General features: G+C 43.2%; 4 protein-coding genes across 4 annotated transcripts; 2 read left to right on the top strand and 2 right to left on the bottom strand.

Moving 5' to 3' along the window:
* Positions 1-51: 51 nt before the first annotated feature.
* On the bottom strand, positions 52-1479 carry LOC131285839 (slit homolog 3 protein-like). Its single transcript, XM_058314693.1, has one exon. The coding sequence runs from the start codon at positions 1477-1479 to the stop codon at positions 52-54; it is 1428 nt and encodes a 475-aa protein (XP_058170676.1).
* Positions 1480-6128: 4649 nt separating this feature from the next.
* LOC131285837 (general odorant-binding protein 56d-like) lies at positions 6129-6600 on the bottom strand. Its single transcript, XM_058314692.1, has 2 exons — positions 6538-6600; positions 6129-6470 (listed from the first exon to the last, which is right to left on the bottom strand). The coding sequence occupies exons 1-2, from the start codon at positions 6598-6600 to the stop codon at positions 6129-6131; spliced, it is 405 nt and encodes a 134-aa protein (XP_058170675.1).
* A 1283-nt stretch (positions 6601-7883) lies between these two features.
* LOC131285836 (angiopoietin-related protein 7-like) lies at positions 7884-9583 on the top strand. The gene is made up of 4 exons (XM_058314691.1): positions 7884-7889; positions 7960-8178; positions 8282-9056; positions 9408-9583. The coding sequence occupies exons 1-4, from the start codon at positions 7884-7886 to the stop codon at positions 9581-9583; spliced, it is 1176 nt and encodes a 391-aa protein (XP_058170674.1).
* A 274-nt stretch (positions 9584-9857) lies between these two features.
* LOC131285835 (general odorant-binding protein 56d-like) lies at positions 9858-10465 on the top strand. Its single transcript, XM_058314690.1, has 3 exons — positions 9858-9926; positions 9979-10131; positions 10205-10465. Exons 1-3 carry the CDS (start codon positions 9858-9860, stop codon positions 10463-10465), a joined length of 483 nt encoding a protein of 160 aa, XP_058170673.1.
* The last annotated feature ends 16063 nt before the right edge of the window (positions 10466-26528 follow it).

Below are 26528 nucleotides of genomic sequence, written 5' to 3'. Positions count from 1 at the left end.
ATCACTGCAGGACTCATTCTCAGTAGAATGTGTTTTCACTTCACTGTTTCCCTAAAGCACTTCCGCCTGGTTCGGTTCTATCGTAACGCGAGCGTACGGACTGGTCGCTCCAACCTTCCGCATCTGGACGTGCGGTTTCGGTCGGATCGCTCGAATGATCAGGAAGATACCGACGGCGACCAGGACGAGCAGCACGATTACCAGCACCACGTTGAACACGATGTACACCCAGGACTGTTCGGCGCGGCACTGGAACTGGTGCGAATCGATCGTGCCATAGGTTTTCCCTCTGAGGGCGCTCGGTTTGAAGCAGGAACCGATCACCTTCAGGTTCGGCAGGTCCCGTAACCAGCGCAGCTCGCAGTCGCACCGCAACGGTGCGCCCCGGATGTCGAGCACGGTAAGGCTCTCAAACGCCGTCTGTAGGGAGGAATTGAGCGTGCGGATGTTGGTGCCCTTCAGGATGAGTTGCTTCAGCGCGGTACCGGTTTCGTTCCGCACCACATTCTGGCCGAAGACGTACGGGTGGATGGAGGAGAGGTTGCGGGAACCCTGTAGATTCAGCAGGGTGAGTCGCGGCAAGCCGTACAGGGCGTACTCGTCGAGGGTGTACAGGATGGGCATGTCTTGGAGGTAGAGTTTTTCGAGGTGCAGCAGGTTGGGCAGGAACTTGGCCGGCAGGTTCCGGATGGGTGTTCCACTGAGATCGAGGTAGGACAGTTGCTTTGGGAGACGGGAGAGTTGTTGCACTCGGTTGTAGCCCAGGAGGACTCGCTCCAAACCGACTCCGCTGGCCAGATTGATGTCGGTGATGTTGCACCGTTCCAGTTCCAGAATGTTGAGCTTCGTGGTGACACCGAGGCGAAGGTAGAGATCCGAATCGCTCCGGTTGAAGAACGCACCGAGTGAATTGTTGGACAGAACCAACCGTTCGAGGTGGATAAACTGGGAGAACGCATTCACCTCGATCGTGCTGATCTGATTGTCACTCAGATCGATCAGCTTGATCATCGCCAGGCCGGCCAGCGCGTCGGTGCCGATGGTTTCGATACGGTTCCCGCTCAGATCGAGCTCGAGCAGGGCGGACAAGTTAGCGAACACCTTATCGGGGACGGTCGTTATCTGGTTCATGCTGAGTTTCAGATAGCGCAGACCGCTCCCGACTAGAAACGGCACGGCGGTGAGCGCATTCCGTGATAGATCCAACTTAACCGTGCCCTGAGGCAGCTGCTCATATCCGTGCCAGAAGTCATCGCGAATCTGGTGCCTCCGGCATTCGATATGAATTTCCGGAAGTCCCCAGGGTGGTGCATTGTGTACGTCACAATCGCAGTACTGGTCGGTGTCGGAGTCTGTCGGGTCCTGCAGAGGTTTCTCGAAGTGACACAGGTGTGATACTGGCTGTGTCGCAGGTTCGGCATCTTCTTGGGCACCAATAATCACCACCAACACCAGCAGAAGATTCACTCTAGTCCACATTTCCGACAGCGTTCTCTTTTCACGAACAGCGACACAGTCCTCGGTTAGATAACTTTCTCTCGATGGCCGAATTCGGTGTAGGTGGGGTTGATTTTCATTAAAATTATCACCGCACGAATCAAATATTTGGTTTTCCACCGAACCGCCCTTTCGTTACGTGACCGTTGCACCTTTATTTTAATTAGTTTCCAACCTGTCACCTCCCCGATATAATTAAACCTTTGCCCGTTCCGTTCGCGCGTGGAAGTAAGTGCAGCGACACTTGGTTCTTATCACCAGCTGTGATACGCGAGGTGTGATAAGAAATCGATTTTCACTTGAAACCGCACTGCACTGGGGTTCTTCTACGTCCGCCGCCTTTGAGGTTTTTAACAGCTGCACCGGAAACTAAGACTGATGTCAACCGAGCCACAGACGATTACAAACTGATCCAATGTGCTGAAATTCTGAGATCCAGACTGTTGCCTCTTAAATCACTCGCCCAAAAAAGGGGTTTCGGAAAGGGTTCAACTATTGTGTGATATGAACTTCCTTATCTTGAGCAGAAAAATAAACGGATTTCGTAAGCAAACGAGTCCGAAGCGAAGCGTGAATGTCGCCAGCAGTCTTCGGCGTTCCAGCAGTTACTGGAGCACTGAGAGGTGTTTTCTGCGAGTGGTCTTGATTTCTTATCAGCACGACCAAAAAGCCATTGGTACACACGTAGTGCAATGGTCGTGGTGTAGCCAGGTTCTCCAAACGCGCAACGAAGTGGTTCTACGGAACGACCATGACGCGAAAGGCTCCCAGAGGCATTGAATCATTAAACATCCGGAGCTTTATTTTTGCAACCGGTGACTATCCGTCTTTTTATGGCCAGCTGTAAATTTCTGTCCCATGCATCAACGCGGGATGAATAAAGCCGAATTTCGATAAACAAGATGGAAACAGAAGAAAGCTTTGTTAACGAGTTGTGAATGTTTAAGATTGAATGTTTGGTTTCTTATCAGTCAACTAGTGAGTTTCTTTTTTTTTGTTCGTGGTTTCGACTTTTAACGACAGCTGCAAGGCGTGGTCAAACTTTTTCTGATAAGTTGCGCAAAGAGTTTATCGTTAACCCTTTAAAGTACGACGATATATTAAAACCCCAAAATGTCTCGATAGAAAGGTTAAGAAAACTAAAACTAGGTAAATAAAATAGGAACAAATGAAAAAATCGAATAAAGCAAACATAACATTTCTGCTAAGATTTCATTTAAATTAGAGTATAAAACTAACCTTCTGTTATTATAGAGTATCCAAAATGTTTTATCCTAATGTGCTGCCAAGGGTTAAATAAACCGTTACAATGTTGGGAAGCACCAACAAACATTTAACAATGGTCTTATTGATGGATTTTTTTCCGGTAGATGATTCCACCATCAACATTTTGGGAAGAATTTATGTTAACATACTTGATCGGTTGTTGATCAACAGTTGTCGGTTACAAAAGTACACGAAACACGTGCGCGCAGTGAAATATTTCACGCGTTGAAATATTTCAACACACTGTCATTGCATTGTAAGTATGCTTTTAAATCACTTTAAAAAAGTTTGGAGTCATAAAAAGATATATTTTGAGACGCAACTGTGACAAAGGATTACACAACAGTCTAGAGATATGACACAAGACAGGCTGACATCCTGAACAGTTGGACCAACATCGAACTGTCGGGCTATTGAAACGGGACAAATGAGTCTTTCCGGAACGGCTTCCGCACGAGGTTGTGGTTATGTTGCACCTTACGTTACCGAACTGCCGAAGGTTTCTCCTCTCCGTTACCACGTGCCTTCGCTGCCATCGTTCGAAATCTGTAAGACAACCACCGTCAATCTGCCGGGCAAAAACGTGACGCACGTTATCTCGTGCCGATGTGTCGGGTCGGTTGTTGCGATTGATGTTAATATTGCATTGCTCCGAGAGTAAATGGATTTATTCATCCTATCCGCTGCCATCGTTCCTCTCTTTGGGGTTCCTTAGGTTGGGTTTTAATAGGTTACATAAATAAGCTAGCAAGGACCGACGCCGTAGGGTACACGAAGGACGCTGGTTTCCGTGGCTGGTGGAGCGGTGGAATCAATAGAACATCATCGGGCGAATGCGTACGGGGTGAGCAAAACGGATCCAAGGGAGCTCAAGGATCACCATTGAATGGTAAAACATGTCATTTGTTACCAGTACTTGTTAGAAGCCCGAGGTTCCTTTCGCTACGGTGACAGACAAAGCATCTCTTATCTTTCCACCAAGGCCATCGGTTGGGTGGGATTGGTTTTTCCCTCGTCGGCAGGAGGGCGGCGATGTGCGAGATGGAAGATGGAAAACCATCCCATTGTCCCCCGCGTTTGGGTGGCACACGTGGTATCGGTACTCGGAACTTCCATCAATCAACGGCATTTCTTACAAAAGCGCTCCAACGAGGGACGAGGAACGAGGTGTTTGCTCTCCGCGTGGAAACCCAGCGTGAACCGGAAGAACACGACTTTTCCCATCGGAAGATGTCGGGCCATATGTGCTCTTCTTTTCACGGTTTGAGGTTGGGGTTTCAACCCCACCCACGATGATGGTGCGGTGGTAATGGTTGACCTTTTCTCAGAGAGGGTTAAAATCCAATTATTAATTATTCAGCTTTGTCCCGTACCTGATGCTTTCCGAAGGGGTGACCGGAACCGTCGGTCTCTGAAACGTGAGGTTGGTGAATTGACCGATGGACAGACTATTACCACTTGACGGAGTCGTTCGAATGCGAGATGGGAAATTTTAATGGATGCATTCGAATCCTTTGGGTATTTAAAGTACGCGATCGGATGCTGCAAACGTTGCGAACTATCTTGATAGCCTAAGTGGTCTTTAATGGAGGCAAATTTGAGCCGCTATACATTAATTATAGCTATTAGACAGACGAAGACGAATTTTCAAAATGCTATAGTGGGAGTTGGATACTAAGAAAGACATATAAAAATTACCCTCAAATGTAGCAGGGATAAAGGAATCTCTCAGATTATTTTCTCTTATACCCATAAATAAGTTGTTCTGTCAGGTTCTTGGATGATCCAAAATACCTTTACGCATCAAGTGTGTTCAAAAAGAAAATCCATTTATTTGAAATGTTTATCTTTGCACTAAACTTTATCCAACATTCGGCTCTATTTCAATGACTTTTCCTTTTCGTTTACCTTTCTACAAAAAAACAATAAATTCCATCGTAATCGGTTCAAACAGAACTGTATTTTTTTCGGTATTGCAAGACAGCCTTTCATCGTTTCGTCGTGGTAAAGTGTTTTCTGCCAACCCTCAATCCGCGCTCGAGCCAATTTCGGCAGCCTTTTGAAGATGTGCAACGATGCACGGCAGAATGCAAATAGTGCAGCTTGAGACCTAAGTGGTGGAGGTAAGTTGGTTTCAAAGGAAAGGACTCTTTTTTGAGAATGACATTGGCTTTTCCATTGCAGCGTACAGAAAGTACTCTAGTTTGCAGAAATGAACTCGTCGCCAGTGGAACAATAAAGTTGAAGCCCTGGTCGACCATCGAGGATGAAACTAAGCTACTTTGCAGATAGTTCTTTTAAAGAAAACTCAAAAGAAACATGCCTTTTTGAAGTTACATGGTTTGAGATAACAATTGCCAAAATTTATGTTTGTTCGTGAAAAACAGCTACGTCATGTTTGAGACAAAAGTGTGCCATTGAGAAATTATAGAAAAACAAACACCATAACAGAATGTTCCTTTTCGAGTACAGTTCTTATTTCCCATGCAGCGTTATTAAAATAAGAAGGTTTTTGAATGTTTCTCCTTATCTCGAGGGAAAACAAAATTGTTGCATCATTTCAACCGTCTCGTTGGGCTCCACTGGCTTCCATACCGTTTCCGGAGCAACAGAAAGGGTTCACTATCTGCATCTGGCCGGTCGCTGCCGGTGCACATTCGTCCGCGGGCTCAGGTGATAAATGGTTCACTGCAATGGTTGCACATTTCTTAACACCACCCTGGGTAACTAGCAACTGCTGCACTTTCCCACAAGTGTATGTCAGCCTGAAGCGACCGGGAAGCTCATAATCCTACTGCATAATCAGAGGCACCATGTATGAACTCGGTTTTGAAGAAGGGCTACCGTTTACTGCACCACCACCATCGACGCCCTTTCTACGTCATGGTTGTCGACCTGGGAAAGGTCCCGAGGAAAGATGATAAACGAACGAGCTTATATGCTGACTATGGAATGCCGTTTGGGTTGACTTCTGGCTCACTCGACTACACTGACTGCAGCCAGCTGCCAAAGAAGTTCACTCGGCTCGCTAATGATGTTATTCATTTATAATCGTGTGTTTTTGGGCTTTACCAGAGAGATATCATGTATTATTCTCGTTGCAAAGCGAGACACTGCATACCAAAAAAAGTTGTTTAAGACTTACAGGGCATACTTTTAAGGATTTCAGGATTGTTGTATAATGATGTTTAATTTAATGGAAAGTCATATTTTTATGTCATACATTTTGTAACATTATATGTTAGGTGATGGTAACTAGTATTGCATTTCTATTTATTTAAGCAAGCATAGTTGGACGGATTTGATCACATGGAAGTATTCTTTGAGGAGTTCATCACTTGGTAAAAAATCAATTCTTCACTCTCTTATTGGTTCTGATAGTAGTCATGGTAGCACTCGTACGCATGGAATGCAGTCTCACAGGGATCCTCCTTCTGCACGCCACACTTCACCAGCATTTCGTCGATTTGCGCCCGCTCGTAATCCTTCTCCAGTGCCCCGGCAATGGCATCCAGCTGCAACTGACCCTCCGCGTCGATGAAGCTTTCCTTCTCGAAGAAACATTTCATGAAACATTTCGCCGTCCGATCGTTGGCGGTTAGATCACCGTCGCGCAGCTTCGACACCGACAACGCATCGATGCCCGTCTCGGCCATGCACTCCAGGGCGAAGATGCTGACCATCTTTTGCTGGCGTAGGGTGAAGGCCTACATTGGGAATTGGATGTTGTTAGAAGGAAGGTTTCGTCATGCTGGAGTACACAAAGGAACTTACATTGACTCCGGCGAGCAGGCAGAATGTCACGACGACGGTGAAAGTTGCGGTAGTCTGTTTCATCTTGAGCTAGGTTTAGGTTTTGATTTGCTAGATCTGTTTCACTGAACGCTTCACGAATGTTTCTGATAAACTACTGACCTACTCCGATGCATTATATACACCCAACTCCCACTGGTTCGAAATGGAAGATTTGATCTGCGATACTCTGTCCAACTCTAGCAGAATCGTTCTTGTGCGAGCATCAACCTACTGATAGAGAGGGAAAGAAATGCCACGGTCAATATATGGAGGGGAGAACTTACATTAAAACAAACTGCGCCCGATTTGCCCTGAACGATGTTCAAGTTCAAGATGCTATTGCTGAAAGAGCACGAAACACATCGCCCATACTGAATCACTAATTACATTCAATGAAGCTGGAGCTGGGCATCGTGTACACCATATTTCATATCACGTGCAATGAGCTTCAACTCGAGGCATTCTCGAACGGATTTAAAACGAATGCGAGTAAAGAAAAATTTGCTTTAAAAATAAATAAACCATTAACTAACTTGCTACAACGAAGAGCCAAAACGATATCACAAGTGTGTTCTAGTCCCAAACTGCACACAACTATACTTAACGTTTACCGCTTACAAGTGGAGACGCCGGATGTGAAATATCAGCAACCGAGACGTATCGAAAGAACTAAATCATTATGACATCATCTTATTATACTTGAACAAGTCGTTGCTACCTTCCTTCACCAAACAGAATTTGGAAGAACGAATGTTTTTTTTCCAAGCCACACTATTGGTGATAAACGATATCGCGGGAAATTACCTCGATCAAAAACGGGACTATTTTTGGCTACATTGTGCGGTGGCATTTCCCAAAACAAATGGTTATCAAAATCTGTGGCCTTTTTTTTCATGCCTCAGGACATATAAAATAGCCCCGCGATCCGCAGTCGATCATCAGAAGTGTTGTAGAACCAAGCTGTTAAGCATTTAGTGTCCCTTCGCCATGAAGGCTCCCGTGTGTGTAGTGCTGTTGTTTGTTCTTTTCTCATCCGGGACCACCTCGGATTCCGATAGATATGGTGTAGATTTGTTTATGAGTAAACTTTTCTTTCGGCAAAATGGGCCACCGGAAATCCCAAGTGCTAAGGCGGAAATCGACAGTCATGGAGAGAAACTGAACGAATCCTTGAAGGTAATAATATGTTGCAATATAAAAAATTGTTCAAATTAAAGAACCAACGACTTGGTTTGACTTTGCTGCAGGAGGTGCAAGAAAAGTTGTTGGAATTGGAGAAGAGCTTAAAGAAAAGAGACGACTTGCTGCAGTCGATGGAACGCTCTATGAAGGTAAATTATTTATCATTCTTCACTAAAAATATATACTATACCAATTATTGATCTGCTTTACTATTTGCAGCAAGTGGAAGATTCTATGACCAGCAGATATGAAACGCTGCAAGAAATGCTTGTTGAATTAGAGCAGAATCATACTCTTGCTAAGGATGACGTTTTGCAGAAGTTGATGGAACGTCCGACTCAGGAAAAGTATGACAGTCTACAGAGCACGTTGATGGAACTTCAGAACAACATTACAGCAAAGGACGGTTACCTGCAGGAGATCGAGCGATCTATTAAGGTATAAAATTAATTTTGCATTATGATTGTAGTCATTGAGTTGTGTACATGTATTGTAACATCTGTTGATGAACTGATTTACAGTTAGAATTTATTTTATCTAGGAACTTGAACGCAATGTGAACGAGCGAGATGAATCTCAGAAAGGCAAACTGATTGAAATAAAAAAACAAATCCAGGCAAAGGACAATACCCTGCAGGAGATGATGCGGAACATGACCAGGTTGGAAGAACAATCGAAGGTAAAACATGACGAGCTAGAAGCTAACTTCAAAAAGCTGCAAAATGAAACAAAAGACAGTTTGGAACTCTTAACCGAATCTATCAAGAACACGAACGTGTTTTGGTCATGCAAAAACGTGCCATCAAAAAAATCTGGTACTTACACCATCGATCTTGGGAGTGGTAATTCAAAAAAGGTGTATTGTGAGCAGGTCGCATACGGCGGTGGCTGGATTGTATTCCAGCACCGCTTCAACGGGCAGGTTGACTTCTATCGAACCTGGAATGAGTATCGCGATGGCTTTGGCACAATTGACGGGGAGTTTTGGTTAGGTTTGAAGTATCTTCACCAGCTGACCTCAACCCGGAAGCACGAGCTCATGGTGGAAGTGAAAGACTATAGCGGAAACTACGGCTATGCAAAGTATGATCACTTCGAGATTGGCAGTGAAGCGGAAAAGTTCGTCCTGAAGATTGGAAATTATAGTGGAACGGCTGGAGATTCAATGGCTTGGAATCACGGCATGAAGTTCACTACTAAGGATAGCGATAATGATAATTATAGTAGTCTTCAATGCGCCGAGTATCAAAAAGGAGCTTGGTGGTTCAATGGATGCACCAATGCGAACCTTAACGGCCCGTATGGAAACTTATCAGGTGAGAAAGCGATGTATTGGTGGTGTTTAAAAAATGACTTCCGTGGCTTGGTTTATTCAAAAATGATGATTCGCGAAATCAATTAGAAAAAGAACAAAACAAACTGACAAATATGCGTATCTGATAAATCACGAAAATAAGTTTTATTCTACTAGTTGTTTACTGTAAACTTATAAGTTGAATTTAATCCGAGTATTGGTTTCACTGTTGTAAAACAAACAAAATACAGTGAAGGATAATATTTGCTAAAATACACGAAAAAAAATCTCAATATCCATTGTGCATTAGAGTACATGTATTGCTTCATTTGAGAACTATCAAATTCTTAACTTCTTAATAAAATCTTGCAAGAACTTGGGCTCTCGAGTGTGGAGGACAGTGATCTTGAGAAGTTCGCCAGTAACAAGAAAGCCCGAGCGAAACATTTCACTTACCATTGCCATTTGGTGCCCCGCGTCTGGGCGCCGGCCAAGGGCACCAACACACAACACCCGACGAAGAACTTCAATGAATCAGCGCAAAGTTGAATTGTTTACCACAACGTTCCGGTCGCCAGCCTCGACGCCACTTTTTTTTCTTTCTTTTCGCGTGTTTTGCTGTAGGGTCTCACTGGTGAAGGCGTACCTCGGGTCTCACGGTGGCGTATAAGTACCGTTGGCCACATCGTTCTCAGAAGGGAACCGCGCCAGCAGCAGCTCGAGAAAGGTGATTAAGACGTTTGTGTTGTGCCAGACCAGCGCGCGCCAGTGCAGCAGTGACCATCGGGTGAAAAATCGGTTTGGGAAAATCCGTTATCAAACAATGAAGTGCACCGAAGTGATCGCAACCTTAACCCTGGCGGTGATGCTGCTCGGTGTGACCTTTGTGGAGGTAAGGCCGGCTCGTAACGGCAGCACCGATCGTGATCGATTCATAATGAATTTTTCCCCCAACGCAGGGTGCAAGGCTGGAAGCGGAACACATCCGGCGGATTCACCAGAACGCACGCGAGTGCGTGAAGGAAACCGGAATACTGCCCAAGAACGCATTCCGCGTGCTGAGTGGCGATTTCTCCGTGGACACTATGAAGGCGAAGGTGAGTGAACAGCCAACGCAAAACACAGCACATTACTTTCCATCCACTTACCCGAAACGCTTTCCCGTTGTAGTGCTTCGTGCGGTGCTTCCTGGACAAGGCCGGATTCATCGACGACGATGGGGTGATCCAGCAGGACGTGATCCGGGAGAAGCTGACGGTCGGCATCGAGCAGTCCAAGGTGAACGAGCTGCTGAAAAAGTGCGTGGTCGAGGGTGACGATGTATGCGACAAGGCGTACCAGATGTACAAGTGTTTTCTCAACAACCACAAGGTACCGAAGGAGCTTTTCCAGCTGCGCAAGGGCGTTGGCCGGAGAAACTTACAGCAGTGATTGGTGGGAAGCTTTAGATAATTTGCAGCAGACTTAGTAAGACTAGTAGATAAATAAATGAAATTGTTTTAAAGGAAAATCCAAGAAATAATAACATAAAACTTTTCACTTTATCAAATCATATTGAGACGAAACGAACTCATCGATTTATTTAGAAAAACGATCCTGATTCATATCTAAATACTTCGTTTAGAATCTTTGTGGTTTGCACAAGTTTTTACACAGGTAACAGTTTGTTACTTTTGGATTTTTGTACTTTTCGTAACTTTCAATCATTCATAACTTTTAAATCAACACATTCAACTCATTTGTTCACTTTTTGTTTATATACTGTCGCATTGTAATGAAAATGTACAAACTAAAACATTCCAAACCAATTGTATGGAACCCAAATTAAAGTAGAATTAAGGTAAAAATGTTTCATTTAACGTATGTTATGATAAAAATATGAAAATATTATAATTATTACTTAAAGTATTAATGTATCGTAAAGGTACAAAACAAAGGTTAATATAAAATATCAAATGTCTTTGGTATGAAATGATATTGTTGTTACTATTCGATGCAAGCATCGCTTAGTCAAATCAAATGTGTAAATATTTTATCCAATTTTATTGATCAACTCTGTGTTGGATGGTTTGATCACATGAACTTCGTTCAAAGTATTTCAACCGTATCGATCATTAAGATCTTTCCACCGCTCTTATCAGCCTGTTTACCGTCCACTCCAACTGTCACCATTCGGGAAAACTTTCAATGCAATCCAATTTGGAATATTATCTCCACGGAGCGATTGATGCAACATTGCACCAATTTTCCACCGGCAACGATACGCTCCTGTGGACAGCACTTGTCCACTGATCCGATTGCATCCGCATTTCCGTTTGTTTGGTTCACCGAAACGTTTCCGCTTGCCATATGCCTCTCGGTAAGGGAAGCAAGAACCAAAACGAAAATAAAAAACCGATCATTTGCATGCGCATCAACACCTGCAACGATGTGGATGGAAAATGGTTCGACGGTCGTCGGTTCGGCAGTCACTTGCGCTGTAAGATATCGGAAAGATATCGCACCGGAAAACCTGACTGCGGTGTTCCGGATCGTTTCATTTTTAAACGTGCCCCCCCCTCCGTGTTCGACTTTTCATTCGTGTTTACTCTTTCGCCATGGACGCTTTCCCATGCTGCAACAAAATGGCATCCGATCGAGGCCGGCAGTTCGATGATGACTTTCGCGCCGTCGAGCCAGAATGATAAGTATTGCACATCGGGAAAAAGCATCCGGTGTTGGATGTTTATTTTTTTCCTCTTTTCCCTTAGGTTTTCCACTGTCGGTTTTGAAAAAAAAAGAAATATCTTTGTTGGAGGAAAATCGTTACTCTATACGGGAGTTGCACGATCTTTCCTCTTCGATGTGGCAGGAAAATTGATTTTTTTTCAACTTCCATAGTCACCTTTCCTTTCCTTTTTTGGAAAAGTCAGGTGCGCGACCGATAAGCTTTTTTCCATTTGGACACAAGCAGCTGAATGGGAGTCAGATAATAATAATAATAAAAAGTACGTGACATTAAGCACACGTCGGTCGGTCCCGTTGCGGTTACGATGATCGCATTCGAAGTGGTAAACGTGGTGGTAGTACTGGTTTGAGAACTCCGTTCCGATTTTCCCCAGCGACCCAGAAGTCAGCAACTGCAGTCGACATCAACCCTTGCGCAAGGTTTTCGGGAGTGAAAACAACTTTCCGACGAACAGCTGCATTGTTTGTGATGTGTCCCTTCGCTTTGAGCTTCATCTTTAACCCCGAGCCCACGTCCTCCGTCAGTTGGCGGTGGAAAGCATATGCAAATGCAGTCACAATACGACACTAACTGTCTATTCTCACATGCGAATGCGATTGTGATACGAAAATTGGCTACCGAAAGTTTATGAAGGGGTTTTTGGAACGGGGCGGGCGGCAAAATGTAACAAAAAGAACCAACCGAAAGGACCAAGTACCGGGCGCCTCCATTTCGACGACGGAGGGAAAACTTCTTCGGCAAAACCGGTGCTTTTTTCCGGTGCGTCCCCCCCGAAACCTTCCATTCGCTCGCCGGAAGACAAACATCGAACCCGGCTCCGACTGTCGTTTGCAAGCGAACGGAAAACACTTCCGCTCGAGGGAGGGAGAGAATGAAAGGGAGAAAACGGGGAGGGAAAACAAGAAAGAGTTCGGAAGGCATCGGAATGAATAGTTTCGGGTAAAACGTGACCTCTTGCGCAACTTCTTCGGGCACGGGATCGGCACGGATGACAGTTGCATTTAAATTTCATTTCGCGTTCACAATGGCTTCCGAAGCCGGGTTTTGGTTCGTGAGTGATTTCGTGACGCACTGACACATGCCGCAGCGTGCATGTCAATGTACAGTGTTTAGTGTGTAGTTGCAGCGGTGGAAAATTATTCAATTTAAATACAATATAACGTATCATAAAGAACACAGCTGTTAGAGAAGTTTAAGAAGTGGAGCGCAAGTCGACGTTGTTATTAATTTGTTATTGACCAAACAAATATTTAACTGGTTGTTAAACACAATATTACTTTATAATCCCAGAGAATAGAAAAATCAATTTTGAGATCAACATTTTTATTTTTATCAAAAATAAGATGAATGAACGTTTATCAAAAAGTTGATAACATGAAACAAGTGATGTAACAATACTAGTTTGTTAAACACTGTACAGCAAGGTAAGAGAACTGAAATCCAGTAGCGAGAAAAGCGCAGTAGGCACACTTTGCCGAGACAATTTTTCACCGCGACACATATGTTGGCTTCGGCCCAAGGCGTATGAAAATAAGATGAATGGTAGTAGGCGAAAACTAGTGAGCCTATTTCCCTGCGCCATAAGACACCTGGGCATCCCACTATCGTGTGTCATGCACATTTGCAACAATCTTTGAAATGAGGAAAAATGGAAAGGAAAACTGTCGTCGATAAGGAAGAAGTGAAGCCAAAGTGGCTCCTGGAAGAAGCTCATCTCGTGGACGAACTGAACACAAGAGAAGGAAAGAAAAAAACTCACGAGAGTTGGGTAAAGCAAACCTGCGCCGGTTTCCGGTAACAAGGCACAGCTTTTCCGGAAATTGAACTAAGCGCCCCGGAGGCAGCGGGCGGACGAGCGAAAAATTTCGGCCGCGTCGAGGAAAAGGCCTCACGTTGGGTTTATTCGGCGCGCGAAACGAAAACAAACCCGAAGAAAAAAAAATGATCCAAGAGGAAGTGAAAATAGAAAAAAAGCGGATATTCTCCAAACAAACCACCAGCGGAAGGGAGGGAAGGGGGTGGGGGTAAACGAGGCACCAGGGAAGACCATCCGTCCAGACAGGAAATGAAAGTTGAAATGAAAAGCGGAAAGCTCGATGACAGGAAGCGCCATGAACATCTGCAATTTATTCAAATTTTATTGCCGAGCCCTCTGTTTTTCCTTGGCCTCCACGTCGCTCCCCTCTTCCCCCTCACGTGCCTCCGGAGGATCCGCGTCGTGCCTGGGTTTCCCGGTGCGGTTGAGACGTGTTTCCTGGGGCTGCTTGTTTTACTAGCGCGTTTTTTGGGGGTCCTTTTTCGGTTTTTTCCCCGTTTTTTTTTATTTCTCCCCGTTGTTATATCCATCTTTTCATGCATCCCATTTTGGGTGGGTGGTGTGTGTTTATATGAGGCGCTGTATTTTATTTTTATTTTCCTTTTTTCTCCCGCCCACCGTTTTACTCCTTGGTTTGATTTTGATATGTTTTTTTTTGGTCTCTGTTTCTTCCGCTCTCATTTTTTTCTATTTCAACAAACCCATCCGCTTCAGCCCCTAACTGGGAGCTTTTCACACAGGTTTGCTCTCAGCCTAACGGTTTCTTTTTATTTGCTTGACTTCTGTCTGTTTTTTCGGTGGTGATTTTCCACCCGCCCTCACTTCTCCATTCCGAGCGAAAAACAAAATAGTGCCATCCGCCGGCCACATCAAACAAGACCCTTAGCATCCCTCTACGGGGGTGTACGAGACGAGAAAGGATGACGAAGGGAAACCTTCTCTACGAGCCTCAAACGTCACGTACCGTTCGTTTGTACACTTCGCCACATATGGGGGAGTTGTTGGGGAAAATTGCGCATTGAAACTTTTACGATCGCTCGCCCGTTGGACGGTTGTTTGAGCGACACAAAAAAAAAAACGAACCCGAACCCGGGAAACCTGCTGTGTTTTCTTGCCGAATATTTACTGCACTTTGTTTCAACTGCGCCGCGAGCTGGTGGACGGGATGGAAAAACGATTAAATACTCATCCGTGACAGGGTGGTGACAGGTTGGTGCATAATTTTGAGGTTCAAATTGTTTGGTAGGTGAATCGTATTTGAGTTTTGAGGATCAATGTTCTTGGAGCGCAAAATGTTATTAATTGATTTTAAAAATGCCAGCTTGAAAACTAAAGTTTCATCTCGACTTCTTGATGTTATTGTGAATTGCTGTTTTTAAAACTTTCAGGACCATAAGCTATTTAAGACTTAAATTGGCAATACAACACAATATTTTGGCTATAAGAGAATATCACAGAAAAAAAACCTAGCAGTGTTTGTAGGTTTTTTATAATTTCATGGGAAATATTTTTCCCTATGAACCATAAAAGTAAATAAATGACGAGTGTAGTTATGATATCGGAATTTCTTTTATTTGCTCCCCAATACAAATTACATATATAAAACTCTAAAACAAAAATCTTGCCATTTCTATAACAAAATAATAAATTTAACAAATCTAATAAATTTTCCAATTATCAAGTTTTTGTTCTTGGTTGAACGTACGAGCAATTTGGTTTTGGAACAATTAATGTTGATAGTTCTTTTTTGTTTATTAGTTCAGAAAGACACTTGCAGTCTTTGACATAATGTTTTCTTTGATGTTTCGTTTCAAAAATATCGTTTCGATAATATATAGTTGAACAAATAGTAAGGAGTTTTGTAGATAGGAAAAATATTTCCATTGGTCGTGAAGGGGTTAATATTAACAGCAATATCTACATGAGTTGCTGTTGTTTAAATTAAAGAGCTTTTTTCTTTGGTTCTCCAAGGATTTTTATTCTATTACTTGTTTCTCTAATGCGCTGACTTTTATGAGTAGCTGTTTTTAAAATTAAAGAGCTTTTTTCTTTGCTTCTCCAAGGATTTTTATTCTATTACTTGTTTCTCTAACGCGCTGCCTTTGGTGTTCTCTCCCCCGAATGGATTAAGAATTTCACACGCATTTGAAAGTCCTGCTGCTTTCTCATGCAGTCAAAGACTAACGAACGAAACCCGCTATATTTTCTGTAGAAAAGTAACGCACCCTTGCCTTCAACGTGACCATTCACGTATTCCAAACACATTATACCACTCCGCCAGTGGGTATTCGTAATCGAAATCGTAAACTCTTCGGTCGTGGCGTCTCCAACAGCGTGTTGGCGCCTGCCATTATGATCTGGGTGGCGGCATTATGTGCTGCTCACCGAGCAAAACATGATTGCGGCCCCCCCCCCCCGCTGGGCTGGGGATGCATCGGAACGAATATGATTGCCGTGTCCGCCGATTCGGTTTTCAGCGTGCGCTTTCGACCGTAAACCTGTCAGAAATATGTTCGGAATCGTGGATGAGGGTGCAGTTTTCATCAATCGTCGGACGCAGGGAGATGTAAAATTCATTTCATTGGTCGTTCTTTGTCCTGTATGTGTGTTTGTGTGTGTGATAATGATAGCCGTTGGTCAAGCTGTTGAATGACTTTCCCACTTCGCAACATGGAATCCGGGGAGGCTTCTTTTATTTTCTCCTTCAAGCGAGCACACGTCATCTTTCTTTTGTGAGGGAAAAAAAGGCGTTTTCCATGATTAGAAAAGCGATAAGATTTGTATTGAATGTAGTGTGCTGATGCAGCATGCAATCGTATTCACTCCGCATTCGCATTCCGTTCCTTTCCACGAACAATATTTTCAATTATATTTCCTTTCCTCGCTACCGAAAGGAATCGGAATGGGATGTCCCTTGAATTTACGGTAACAGTTCGTCCTCGTCCTTATTTTCGCCGGCCAGCGAGGAATACCAAATAAAGCAAGTGTTGAATTCCACTCACACACACACCCACACCTATAAACACTACCAGTGGCCACAACATGCGTGTCACCACCGTAGCGATCGAAGAAATTCGTTTCGAGTCGGTCCTGTCGAAGCATTTTCCTGGCGAACCTGGCAACCGATGCCTCGCCAAGATGCAACCGGGTATCGGTAATGGAAAAATCCGACGTGACCGGAATGGAAAGAAAGGCCCGGCCAAGTTGACTGTTTTAATATTTACTCACTCTCTCTCTCGGGCACTCTCGGGGCGGCCAGAAGGCATGCCGGTGTGGCGAAAGGATAAAAGCGTGGCGGAGATGTATCTGTGGCGTCCATTCGGTAGGAAAACTCGTGCAGAAAGCGCGCACTGTCGGGAGTCCAAATTTATGAACCCACGAGGGGCGTATTTCGTCTGCGTCTTCGAGCTGTCCTCCCCCTCCACCCGGGTTTTGGCGTCACAAAGTCCGCCGTCGGATGGCGGACGAAAGTAAAGCGAATCGTACTGCGAAAAGTTATTATGAAAGTTGATGATGTTCGCACCTACTAGCACCATTTCGCGACGAAGACATGTTTACATTTTTGATAATATTATACTCCTACGTGCAGTTTATTTTCAAACGAATGAGAAAAGAAAAAAAGCGAAGCTGATCGACTATTTTTTATCAATTATCTCACCACATTCTTTAACTAAGTTCTCTGTCGTTGGCAAAAACGTGTGGGAAAAGATTCGTTTGAGCCGAATTCGAGGAAAGATATTGTTGGCCCGCCTTTCTCCAAGTGAAAAAGGAACCCACCAACGCCCAAAGACACGGCAAATACACTTTCAATAACAATAATTTAATTTATCCGTGCTATTTGCTGAATATTAAACACGCCGACAATGTCGAAGAAACATTGTTGCACGCTAGGTGTTCTGACGGACGGAAATACAGACTGTCAAAGTGGGTTGGAGAAAATACGTTTGTGTTTGTTTGTTTGTTTGTTTCGGGAAATGTGAAGATGTCAGAACAAGGCATCGCCGGTAGCACTTTCATTCCGTTTGGATGAGGGTTTCCATCCGGTTCGATATTCATCAGCATGGAGTACGAGTGGAAAATCAAGTGGATGTGAATAAATTTTATGCTTTCTGATTTTCCAATGTTTGAAGGGGTCGTATTGTTATGGAAATGGTTCGCGGTACGATGAAAACTGTGGTAGGAATAAGGAAACATTTCTGTTGGTCATAAATAAATGTTGGAAGAAAGAGAAAAAATCTGCATAAATTATTTAAATAGTTTTTAAATTTGTGAGTACTTTAATAAATCCTTTCAAGTTGGTAACAAAAAATGTATCTATCTTATGTTTTCTTTTTTGATATTTTTTATACACGGTTTACCCTCACTTCCCATAGTGATCCGTGGAAAAACTCAAAGGACCGGATTTACCTTCACTTCGAAATCGAACTTCTCAACACTTCGTTAGTTAGCGTCCTTGTGCTCTCGAGCATTCTATTATTATTTTCTCCACCGATACGCAAATCAGTGAGCCCTTGCCGTACCGTCCGGGAAAACTGTTCCCCTTCCTCCATTTTCCATGTTACACTTCCGGGTGGAAACTGCGTGTTTGGTTTCGTGGAATGGAAACCGTCCCAACGAGCAAGTGGTTAATTGTGGTTGATTAAGTGGTACTGTTGGGTGAATGTTTTAACTTGCTCCATTCCCTCCTCTTGGTACACAAAAGAGATGTAGTTGTTGGAAAGAAAAAGGATTTCTCCACCCGAGGCTAATGAGTGAACGACAGGCGACAGTGCACGTAGCGTAATGCGCGGAACAATTGAAGCAATGCGACAAACGTTGTATTGGGTTTGTTTTTTCCCAACAGTTGACACGAGAATTGTACATTAAATTGTAATTTAGACTAACAACGGCAGAAAGGATTGTACAAAAAAGGGAAAAATGGAACTAAAAAGGGTAACTATTGGATTTCTTCGCATTGTTTCGCGCTCGAAAATGGAAACATTTAGTTCAATTTGGCGCGTTTAATCCGACTCGCTGATACGGAAGCGAAAGAATAAAACAACCAGTGCCCGGTTTTTCGCACTCCATTTGGAAGATAAAACGGTAGGGATTTTGTTCATTGTGCAATAAAAAAAAGGAAAATCATGGCTGGGCTTTGGCCAATCGCAAACTAAATGGCTATTAGGGTTTTGTTTTCTTCATTGCACGTTTGAACGAAATGTTTTGCATTATCTGCACCACGAAATGGAGGAAAAAGAAAATTTAGGAACAATTGTATCATCTCGATGCACTTTTTTTCTTATCCGGTTGGCACTCGATTCCCTTTTTTATTTCCCTTACGCAGCCAGTTTATGATACATCAGCAACGATATACTCCACGAGTGGACTATTTCTGGTGGAAAAAAAGATCAGAATGTAATAGCGTAAGCAACGATGATTTATTCGCAACTGCTTCGGTGGGCATTAGTGCTATCAAAGGCACATTTGCAACAGCCGCAACGTTAATGAATGCTGCCGAGGGCGCCGAAATGAATTTATTAATGTTGGATGCTAACGTAGATTTTTGCAAAATGCTAGTGCAAAGAAAAAAAGCGTAGTTTACATCATACAAGAATTGTTTTAGTTAAAAAAATATAACGAAATTACAAATAACAAATAATTATAAAAATACTATTTATTTTACAACTCATCACTTAAAAGGAATATGATGGATAATAAAGAAATATTAATTTAAAAAATCTATAAAATGAAATTACAAATAACAAATAATTATAAAATACCATTTCATTTACAACTCATCACTCAAAAGGAAAGAAATTACAACGAAATTAACCCCGAACAAAGCAAGAAATGAACCTTCAGAAGCGAATGATTGCTCTCTGGAACACGGTTTCACTGAATCCTTGCGGCAATAACTCATCCCAACCCGCCTCAAGCACAATGTCATCCATTTTCATAATGGATAACAAATGGCTAATATGAAAGCACCGCTGCACCGACCTCGCGACGTATGCGTTTGACCTTTTTCCTCACTGCATTGCGAACAAACCAACCGAATTTCGAAAGAGCTGTCTTCGCGAAACACACTCGACTCCTCGTGCTTCCGTGGGGTTTCTTCAGCTCAGCAAGAAACCCAAAGTCAGCCACATATTGCGCGCCCGTAGAATGAAAGGCGATGCCACCCTTCGCGATAAAAGATCAATTTGGAACATCTGCAGGGAGAGGAAAATGGTTGCTTTCCACCCAAGGGGCAATATGATTGTGTATCGTGTAGTCGCGGAATCATCCTCTGACTTTGGCGTTATGCTACCTATTTTTCCCTTCCACCGTCGTGAAAACAGAGCTGTATTTAATCATCTTCCCTGAGGGAAACTCCAACCACCTTCTTCGGTTTCTTGTAGGAAAGCTCTCGCTTCCGAAAACCGATGCATTCGGGATTCGCCAGAAGCGCAATCCCATCTTTCCCGCAGTGCAGTGCTTTCGGTGAACCCGAGCATCTTTCCCGTTTGTTTGTGGCAAAAGTCGTGCGAAAAGAAAAAGGAAAAACCCCATTCGAAATATGAAACATTAAGCAAATGTTGTCGACTGACTGGAAAGCTCTTTTCCTTCCCCAACGTTGTGGGTGGAAGGGTTGCGTTTGTGCATTTTCCGTTCCCGTTCTCGCGTGTTGCCTTTCGCTCTTTTCAGTTCGTTTGAGTTACGATACAACCGACACAAAACAAATGACTTTATCAGTATTTTAACTTTATGAAACGTTTCCACGTCAGGCTGCCACGGTTTTATGGGTTTCTTTTCTTTTTTCGCGTGAAAATGGCACTATGGAAGAAACTATGGCGCTGGTGTGGAAAGGTGCTACGAGCCAATGTGTCGCGATTTACGGAGCTTTCAGGATTTCCATCTCGGGGGCGAAAGTGGCCCACCTCCATTTGCAACAGCCATTTTGAAACCGGGTAATATTTATATGTTTTCCCCCCCGGCAAAAGGAACCACAATGGGAGGGAAATTGAAAGACATCTCTTTGGCGAGACGGACAAAAGAAAAGAAAAGAAACCCAAATCGTAAGAAAAGAGAGCGCAGTTTCAACACAAGCAAAGAGACCAAATATTGTTTGACAAAATATTTATGACGTTTCTGGAACTTAGAGCGTCATCAGATATTTTTTGTTTGTCACTGGTGTCGGGTGTGGGAAAATTCTTTGATATACGACCGGGTAACACGTGTGAGAATCGGTTGTAATAAAGTGAGACGTTTGTTATTCTCGGAAGGAAAAGCTAAACTCGCTATTCCAGTGTGTTTTTGCATCGTAGGAAAATTATGAAACAAATTCTCACGGGCAAAGGGTTTAAATTCGGAAGAGTTTGTTTGCTAAATATGGCTCGGAAGTTACGAGCCGGGTTGTTTTTCATTTCGGAAGCATAAGCAAACCTGGGCGTAGGTTCGTAAACAACTAACTCTCTCTATGAAAAAGGGCACCCAAGGGTTCGCATGTTTGAATTATTCGATTTTCTAGTAGATTTAATCATGCAACATCGTATGTTTATGCAAACATCCAATCCGTTAGTGTAAATAAAACTTCACCCATACACTCGAATGGGGTGTAAACGAGGTCTTACCCCTCTGAGAGTTGAAATTCATCTTGACCGAACAATCTTAACATTCGGAAGGATGTTTCTATCGCTCGAGCGGAACCATTACAATATTTGATTTTCTATCGGCATTAGCTTTTTCTCGGACGAGAACGCTACGTTGCAAGTGGCTGCTACCAGTAGCAACCGGTTCGGAAGTTTGTCTGCTACCTATTATATTTACCTTCCTGTACCGCTCGGAGGAAGGAAATAGTTTTCCCCGTGCGAAGGATGAAGTTGTTTTTCGAAATCGAACGCACCACCGGTTTAGTTGCAAAGTAAACAGGACCGCTCGTCAATATGCACTCGGGAAAGATTAGCAGCATTAGGGTGGATGTGAGTGTTGTTTATTTTTGTTTTACTCTTGCGAGTTCGATATTCAATCACGACAAACAGAAGCGTACGTGGAAATCCGTCAGAGCTTGTAATGTGCATAATCGGTTCGGAGTCTGTTCAGTATCGTTCCGGGAAGGATGAAAGCGAATTAGCTGCTTGAATTAGTTCAATGTGGTTACGGTGGATTGAATATTCACTGGAACAGGTGGCCCAAAAGGGTATCAACATTGTTTTGACAATCGTTCATAATCGTTTAAATTATTTTAACATAAACAGCGAGCATCGAAAAAATATTCCCAGCGGGTTTTGCAACATCACTAACAAATAAAAACTGTCGACTGCGCTTAATTTACCAGGTTTACCTTGCTGCCCCGGAGTCTCTCGTGCCTGCATAATGCATCTGCACTTGGTTTCAGTCTGCAATTCTGTTCACTACAGCTTAGTAAACTAGGAAACGGAAGCGGTTTGGAATTGAAGGAAAGGCAATGCGGTATGCAGAGTGTCATGAATCATCCCCACGGTAGGCTAGGCTTTTCCAAGTAGACATGCAAAGTTGGCTGGGTGCTGCATCTGTCCGTGCCCTTTGGCGGAAAATTAAAGAAATTTCCCCCCTCCAAGGGAAAACGATGGAGAAAAGGACTCATGTGCACCCGTTTGGGGTCGGGTTTATATTGAAATTCTTACCCGTTTCCTGCAACGTAACCGATTCACGGGGCTGCAGGTGCCAAGAGCATGTCCACGTAGGAAATTGTTGCACCATTTTCCGGTTGTTAGTTTTTCCATCCGGGCACAGCCCGCTGTAGTCGACAGAAAACACACATATCACATGTATGGGGAAATGACAGCTGGGAGGCACAATTTCATGTATAAGGTTTATAATTTTATCACATAAGTTTATCGTTTAAATTCTAGAGATATGAAGCAAGTAAATTAAGTATGAAAGTGGAAAAGTTTCTTTCATTTTTTTTCACGTTTATCTGATGAAAGTGAAAAGGATTAGTTTTCCTTTAGCTTTCTACAATGAATATAACCTTTTCAGGCATGTACCGCCTTTGACATAATGTTTTCTTTGATGTTTCGTTTCAAACGTATCGTTTTGATAATAATTGAGCAACCAGTAATGAGTTTTATGGATGGAAAAAATATTTCCCTTGGTCGTGAAAGGGTTAAAACATAAAAATTGTGTAATCGATTAACTGGAAAATATAAATTTTTTAGACAAGATGTTAACAAACTCTGGAAAAGCAATGGTATTTACTGCTAACACATGGAAAAATGAAATGTTAGCTCAATATTTCATTTCTACGAGTATGTTCAAATATTAATTAATCAGATTACTTACGCTGCTAATTCTTTACTGAATTATATTTTTCTGTCTGACAATCACTCCATCTTCTCCATTTACATCGAGTGTTCGTTAAGTGAATCCACTTACGACGAAGTGATATGGCCAATTTTCCCCCCAAAGCTCGATCGAAGGGAAACTATTCGAAAGGTAAACGCGGGGAAAACTATCTTAACAATCCCTGGTACGCTCAGTTTCCCAACGTTCTCCCCTTTTCCCCAGGGAGATGGAGCGATTCCGAGTCGAAGGGAAAACCGCTTTCCACACAGATCGACCCGCATTCGGGAACGCCATCCACCTGCATGATTTCCATTCGATTTCGTTCGTCCTTGAATACATTCGTCGGGGGGGAAAAACGCCAACAATATACGACGCATCTTTCCTTCGTGGTGGTCTGATTTTTCCACCCCCTTCCCATCTTCCTTATCCGCCATCACTTTGACTGACAGAGCGGTCCGCTCGCGTGTGATCCATTACCGGATGCAGCCGGGCGAAAAGATGACTCACTTCCGATCTGCCGAATGTCGTTTCCTTCATCTTTGCTCTGTCATTCCGCTTCACAAACACAATCCAATGGAGAAAGAGAGCAAAAATCGTTTACTTCGACACGTTACTTCCGCCGCATTTAATTGGCAGGCAAAAGGGCACGCGTTACGCAGGATTCCGACGCCACCCGTCATCTTCTTTGTCCTTTCGCCGGCCCTCTCCCTTCCCGGCAATCCATCGCCTACCAATCCAGTCGTGGGCAATCCGGAAAATCAGCATCAAAGGAATAAGGAAAACCCGCAGGTTCGGCGCAAAAATCTTGCTCGACGCTGATAAATGTCTGTTTACAGTGTATTTATGCCACACTGCTCTTTCAGCGCCCGGGCGTTTCATTGTTTACTCCTGCCCCTCTTCCACCCTCCTGCTCCCTCTCTCTTCCTTTTCCCCAACGCTTCGGTCACACGGTTTTCCGGAGCGAAGTTTGCGATTCATTAAATTTTCACTTCTGATGAATTGCAAATACTCATTAAAATCGGAGTCTTTTGTTTTGCTGCTCCTGTCAGTGTCACTTCGGCCGCAGTTTTCCCCCCACCGTCTTTCGGAACTGTGGATGCGGGAGGGAAAAGGAAAGCGCCACCGCCACGAGTCCGGATTTCCGTCTTCGTCTTCGGGAAAACTCTTGCAGGGTAGCGGAGTGGAAGGTCACATTCATCAGAGATTTTCGCTGCTGATAAATTTTGGCCTTCAGTACAATAACAACACAGACCAGGGATTTCCTTTTGGTGAGAAAAGAAAGAAAACAACACAACGACGCCTGTTTGTACAGGCTTTGGAGCAACGGAATGTGCATCGGCACTTTTTCAACAAGTTTCATCAGTTTGGAGTTATGCTTGTGGAAGAATTTACATTATTTTAAGGCGTTTACTTTTAACCTCACTTTTTTCTAAATCTTTTTTTCTAATCTCAAGAGATGAGTCATCCATTTTGTTAAGCAAAGTTATTTGGTACAATTTTAAAATCAATTTAAATAACTCGATTGCGTGTAAATAAAACATTTCTGCTTCAGCATTTCAAGCGTTTGGTATTGGAATTTAAATTCTTACCCATTCGCGGTCACCCATCCCCTCGCCGCGTTCGATTTTAATGGTTTTCCATTGATGACGATACCTTTCCATGGCGGGTTCTTGGCGAAACGTGCTTCGAATAGTGTATTTCCGAGGACCAATTTTCCTCCCCGTGTGCAATTGCGTATGAAAGAGAGAAAAAAAACCCCCATGAAACACTTTGGGAAACATCCTTTTTCCGTGGTGGATTGAAGCGCGCGCTTTACCTGGCCGCTTTCCCGGACGCGCAATAAACCTCCGTTCGATGACGAATTTATGCTTATCATGTTGTTATTCCATGCTCGTACCCGGACATGTTCAAACGGGGTGGTTGTGGGTGGGGTTTTCTTCGATGTTTCTTCCGTCCAAACGCGTCACCTCCAAACGCTGACACGTCGATGACTTTGAGTTAGATTAATGAAGTGCAGATGGCGCTCGTTCCACGAGGTGTCGCCCCGACTTGTTTTATATCCGTGTTTCGCACGTTATCTTAAATGCACGTCCTAAATTTAGCTGCCTTTATCCTATCGTTTCCGCGCGGAAAGAAATAGGAGAATAAGGATGCGAAGGCAACAAGGCGAGAGACAAAGAAAAAATCATAGCTCATGAAATATGCGAGCCACTTTGGCTTTTCCGCTATTTTATTCGCGCTGAATCCTCACCACTTGCTGGGAAAAAGAAAAAAAGGAAGGAACTCCCCGCCTGATGAAACGGTTCCGTTACAATGAGATCATATCCATGATATGTCTTCTTCATTACGCCATCGGGCGGCCTTCGCGTCTTTCGTTGTCGCCTCGTTGGGCACGTTATTTACGCCGTATTATTTCATCAGGATTTTGTTTATCTTTTGGGCCCTCTGAACGAGTGGGGGCCATGCTTTTTTTCTCTTTCGTTCGCCGATTTTTCACCCGGCAGGAATTGGTTCGGGGGTGCTGAATTCTCGCTCCCACTTCGCCCCATTCTCCCTGGTTTCCGTAGCGTTTGTTAGCAATTTGTATCGTCATGTCGCTTTAGTTCCGCCTTGCGGGGGGGGTTTGTGTAAGGCTTAGGTTTATTTCTTCGCCTATTTAAAGTGCGTCCATCCGAGGCAGCAAAGTTTGACGACGACGCCCCGGAGTTCGAGTTCGACCAAATACCCCTATACACGTTACGCGCGCTTTCGATGCGAAGCCAATTAACGAACGGAAGTTGCTGATTACGGCGAATGCTTGTTAGGTTTTGCGTAATGTGCAGCTGAAGTTGTCGAAAGAAGTAACCACCCCGACCCCCGAAAGTTTAATGTCCAAGAAGGTGCTACAAATTGTACAAAACTTTTTCCTTTGGTTGTTTCCACTTTGAGCGTGTGTATGCTGATTAGGATAGGGGAAAGAAATTAGGAAAAAAACACAGAAAAGAATCAAAAAGGTTTCCTTCCGTTTGTGAGATTACAGGAACAACTTGAAATTTTGAAAAACAAAGAAAAAATAGAGCATCAAAGAAGCGAAAGAAACACTTAAAATGACTTTGAAAAAGTTTACTTACAATTTTTGAAATGGAGTTGAATTCTAAGAAACACTTAAAATGACTTGGAAAAAGTTTATTTCCAATTTTTGAAATGAAATTTATTTCTAAGAATACTGAATGAACTAATATTTTCCACTTCAAATTAAAACATCAAATAATAATAAAATAATGCCTATTTAAGAAGCCAAGTATTTACATCGGTGTAATGATTTATAAAATTAAGGTTAAGTTTTCTATTATTATGTTTCACATTTTGTTTTTAAAATTTAAAATTTTTAAACTGTAAACTTCGTCTTTTGTTCAGAAAATAAGTTTCATTAAACAACCTGTCTAAATTAATAAACCTACAAGGAAAGGAAAATTATTAAACATGGATATTTTATGTGCTTTGAATCGAGTTACAAAATTTACTTCCTTTCTGTAATTTGTTCTTTTTGCCGTGTAACTTAATAGCTTATGATGAGCTGATGGCCACGTGCTGATGTCGTCAAATCCAAGCAGGGGATTTTCAAAATAATTTTCCAACACATCACTTGCAGCGCCTGGAAAAGCTAGCTGACTGTGATAATGATC

Source organism: Anopheles ziemanni, chromosome 3 (genome assembly GCF_943734765.1).
Source record: "Anopheles ziemanni chromosome 3, idAnoZiCoDA_A2_x.2, whole genome shotgun sequence".
Classification (NCBI taxonomy): Eukaryota; Metazoa; Arthropoda; class Insecta; order Diptera; family Culicidae; genus Anopheles; species Anopheles ziemanni.
The sequence above is the reverse complement of the archived record's forward strand: the minus strand, read 5'-3'. Positions and strand labels throughout refer to the sequence as shown.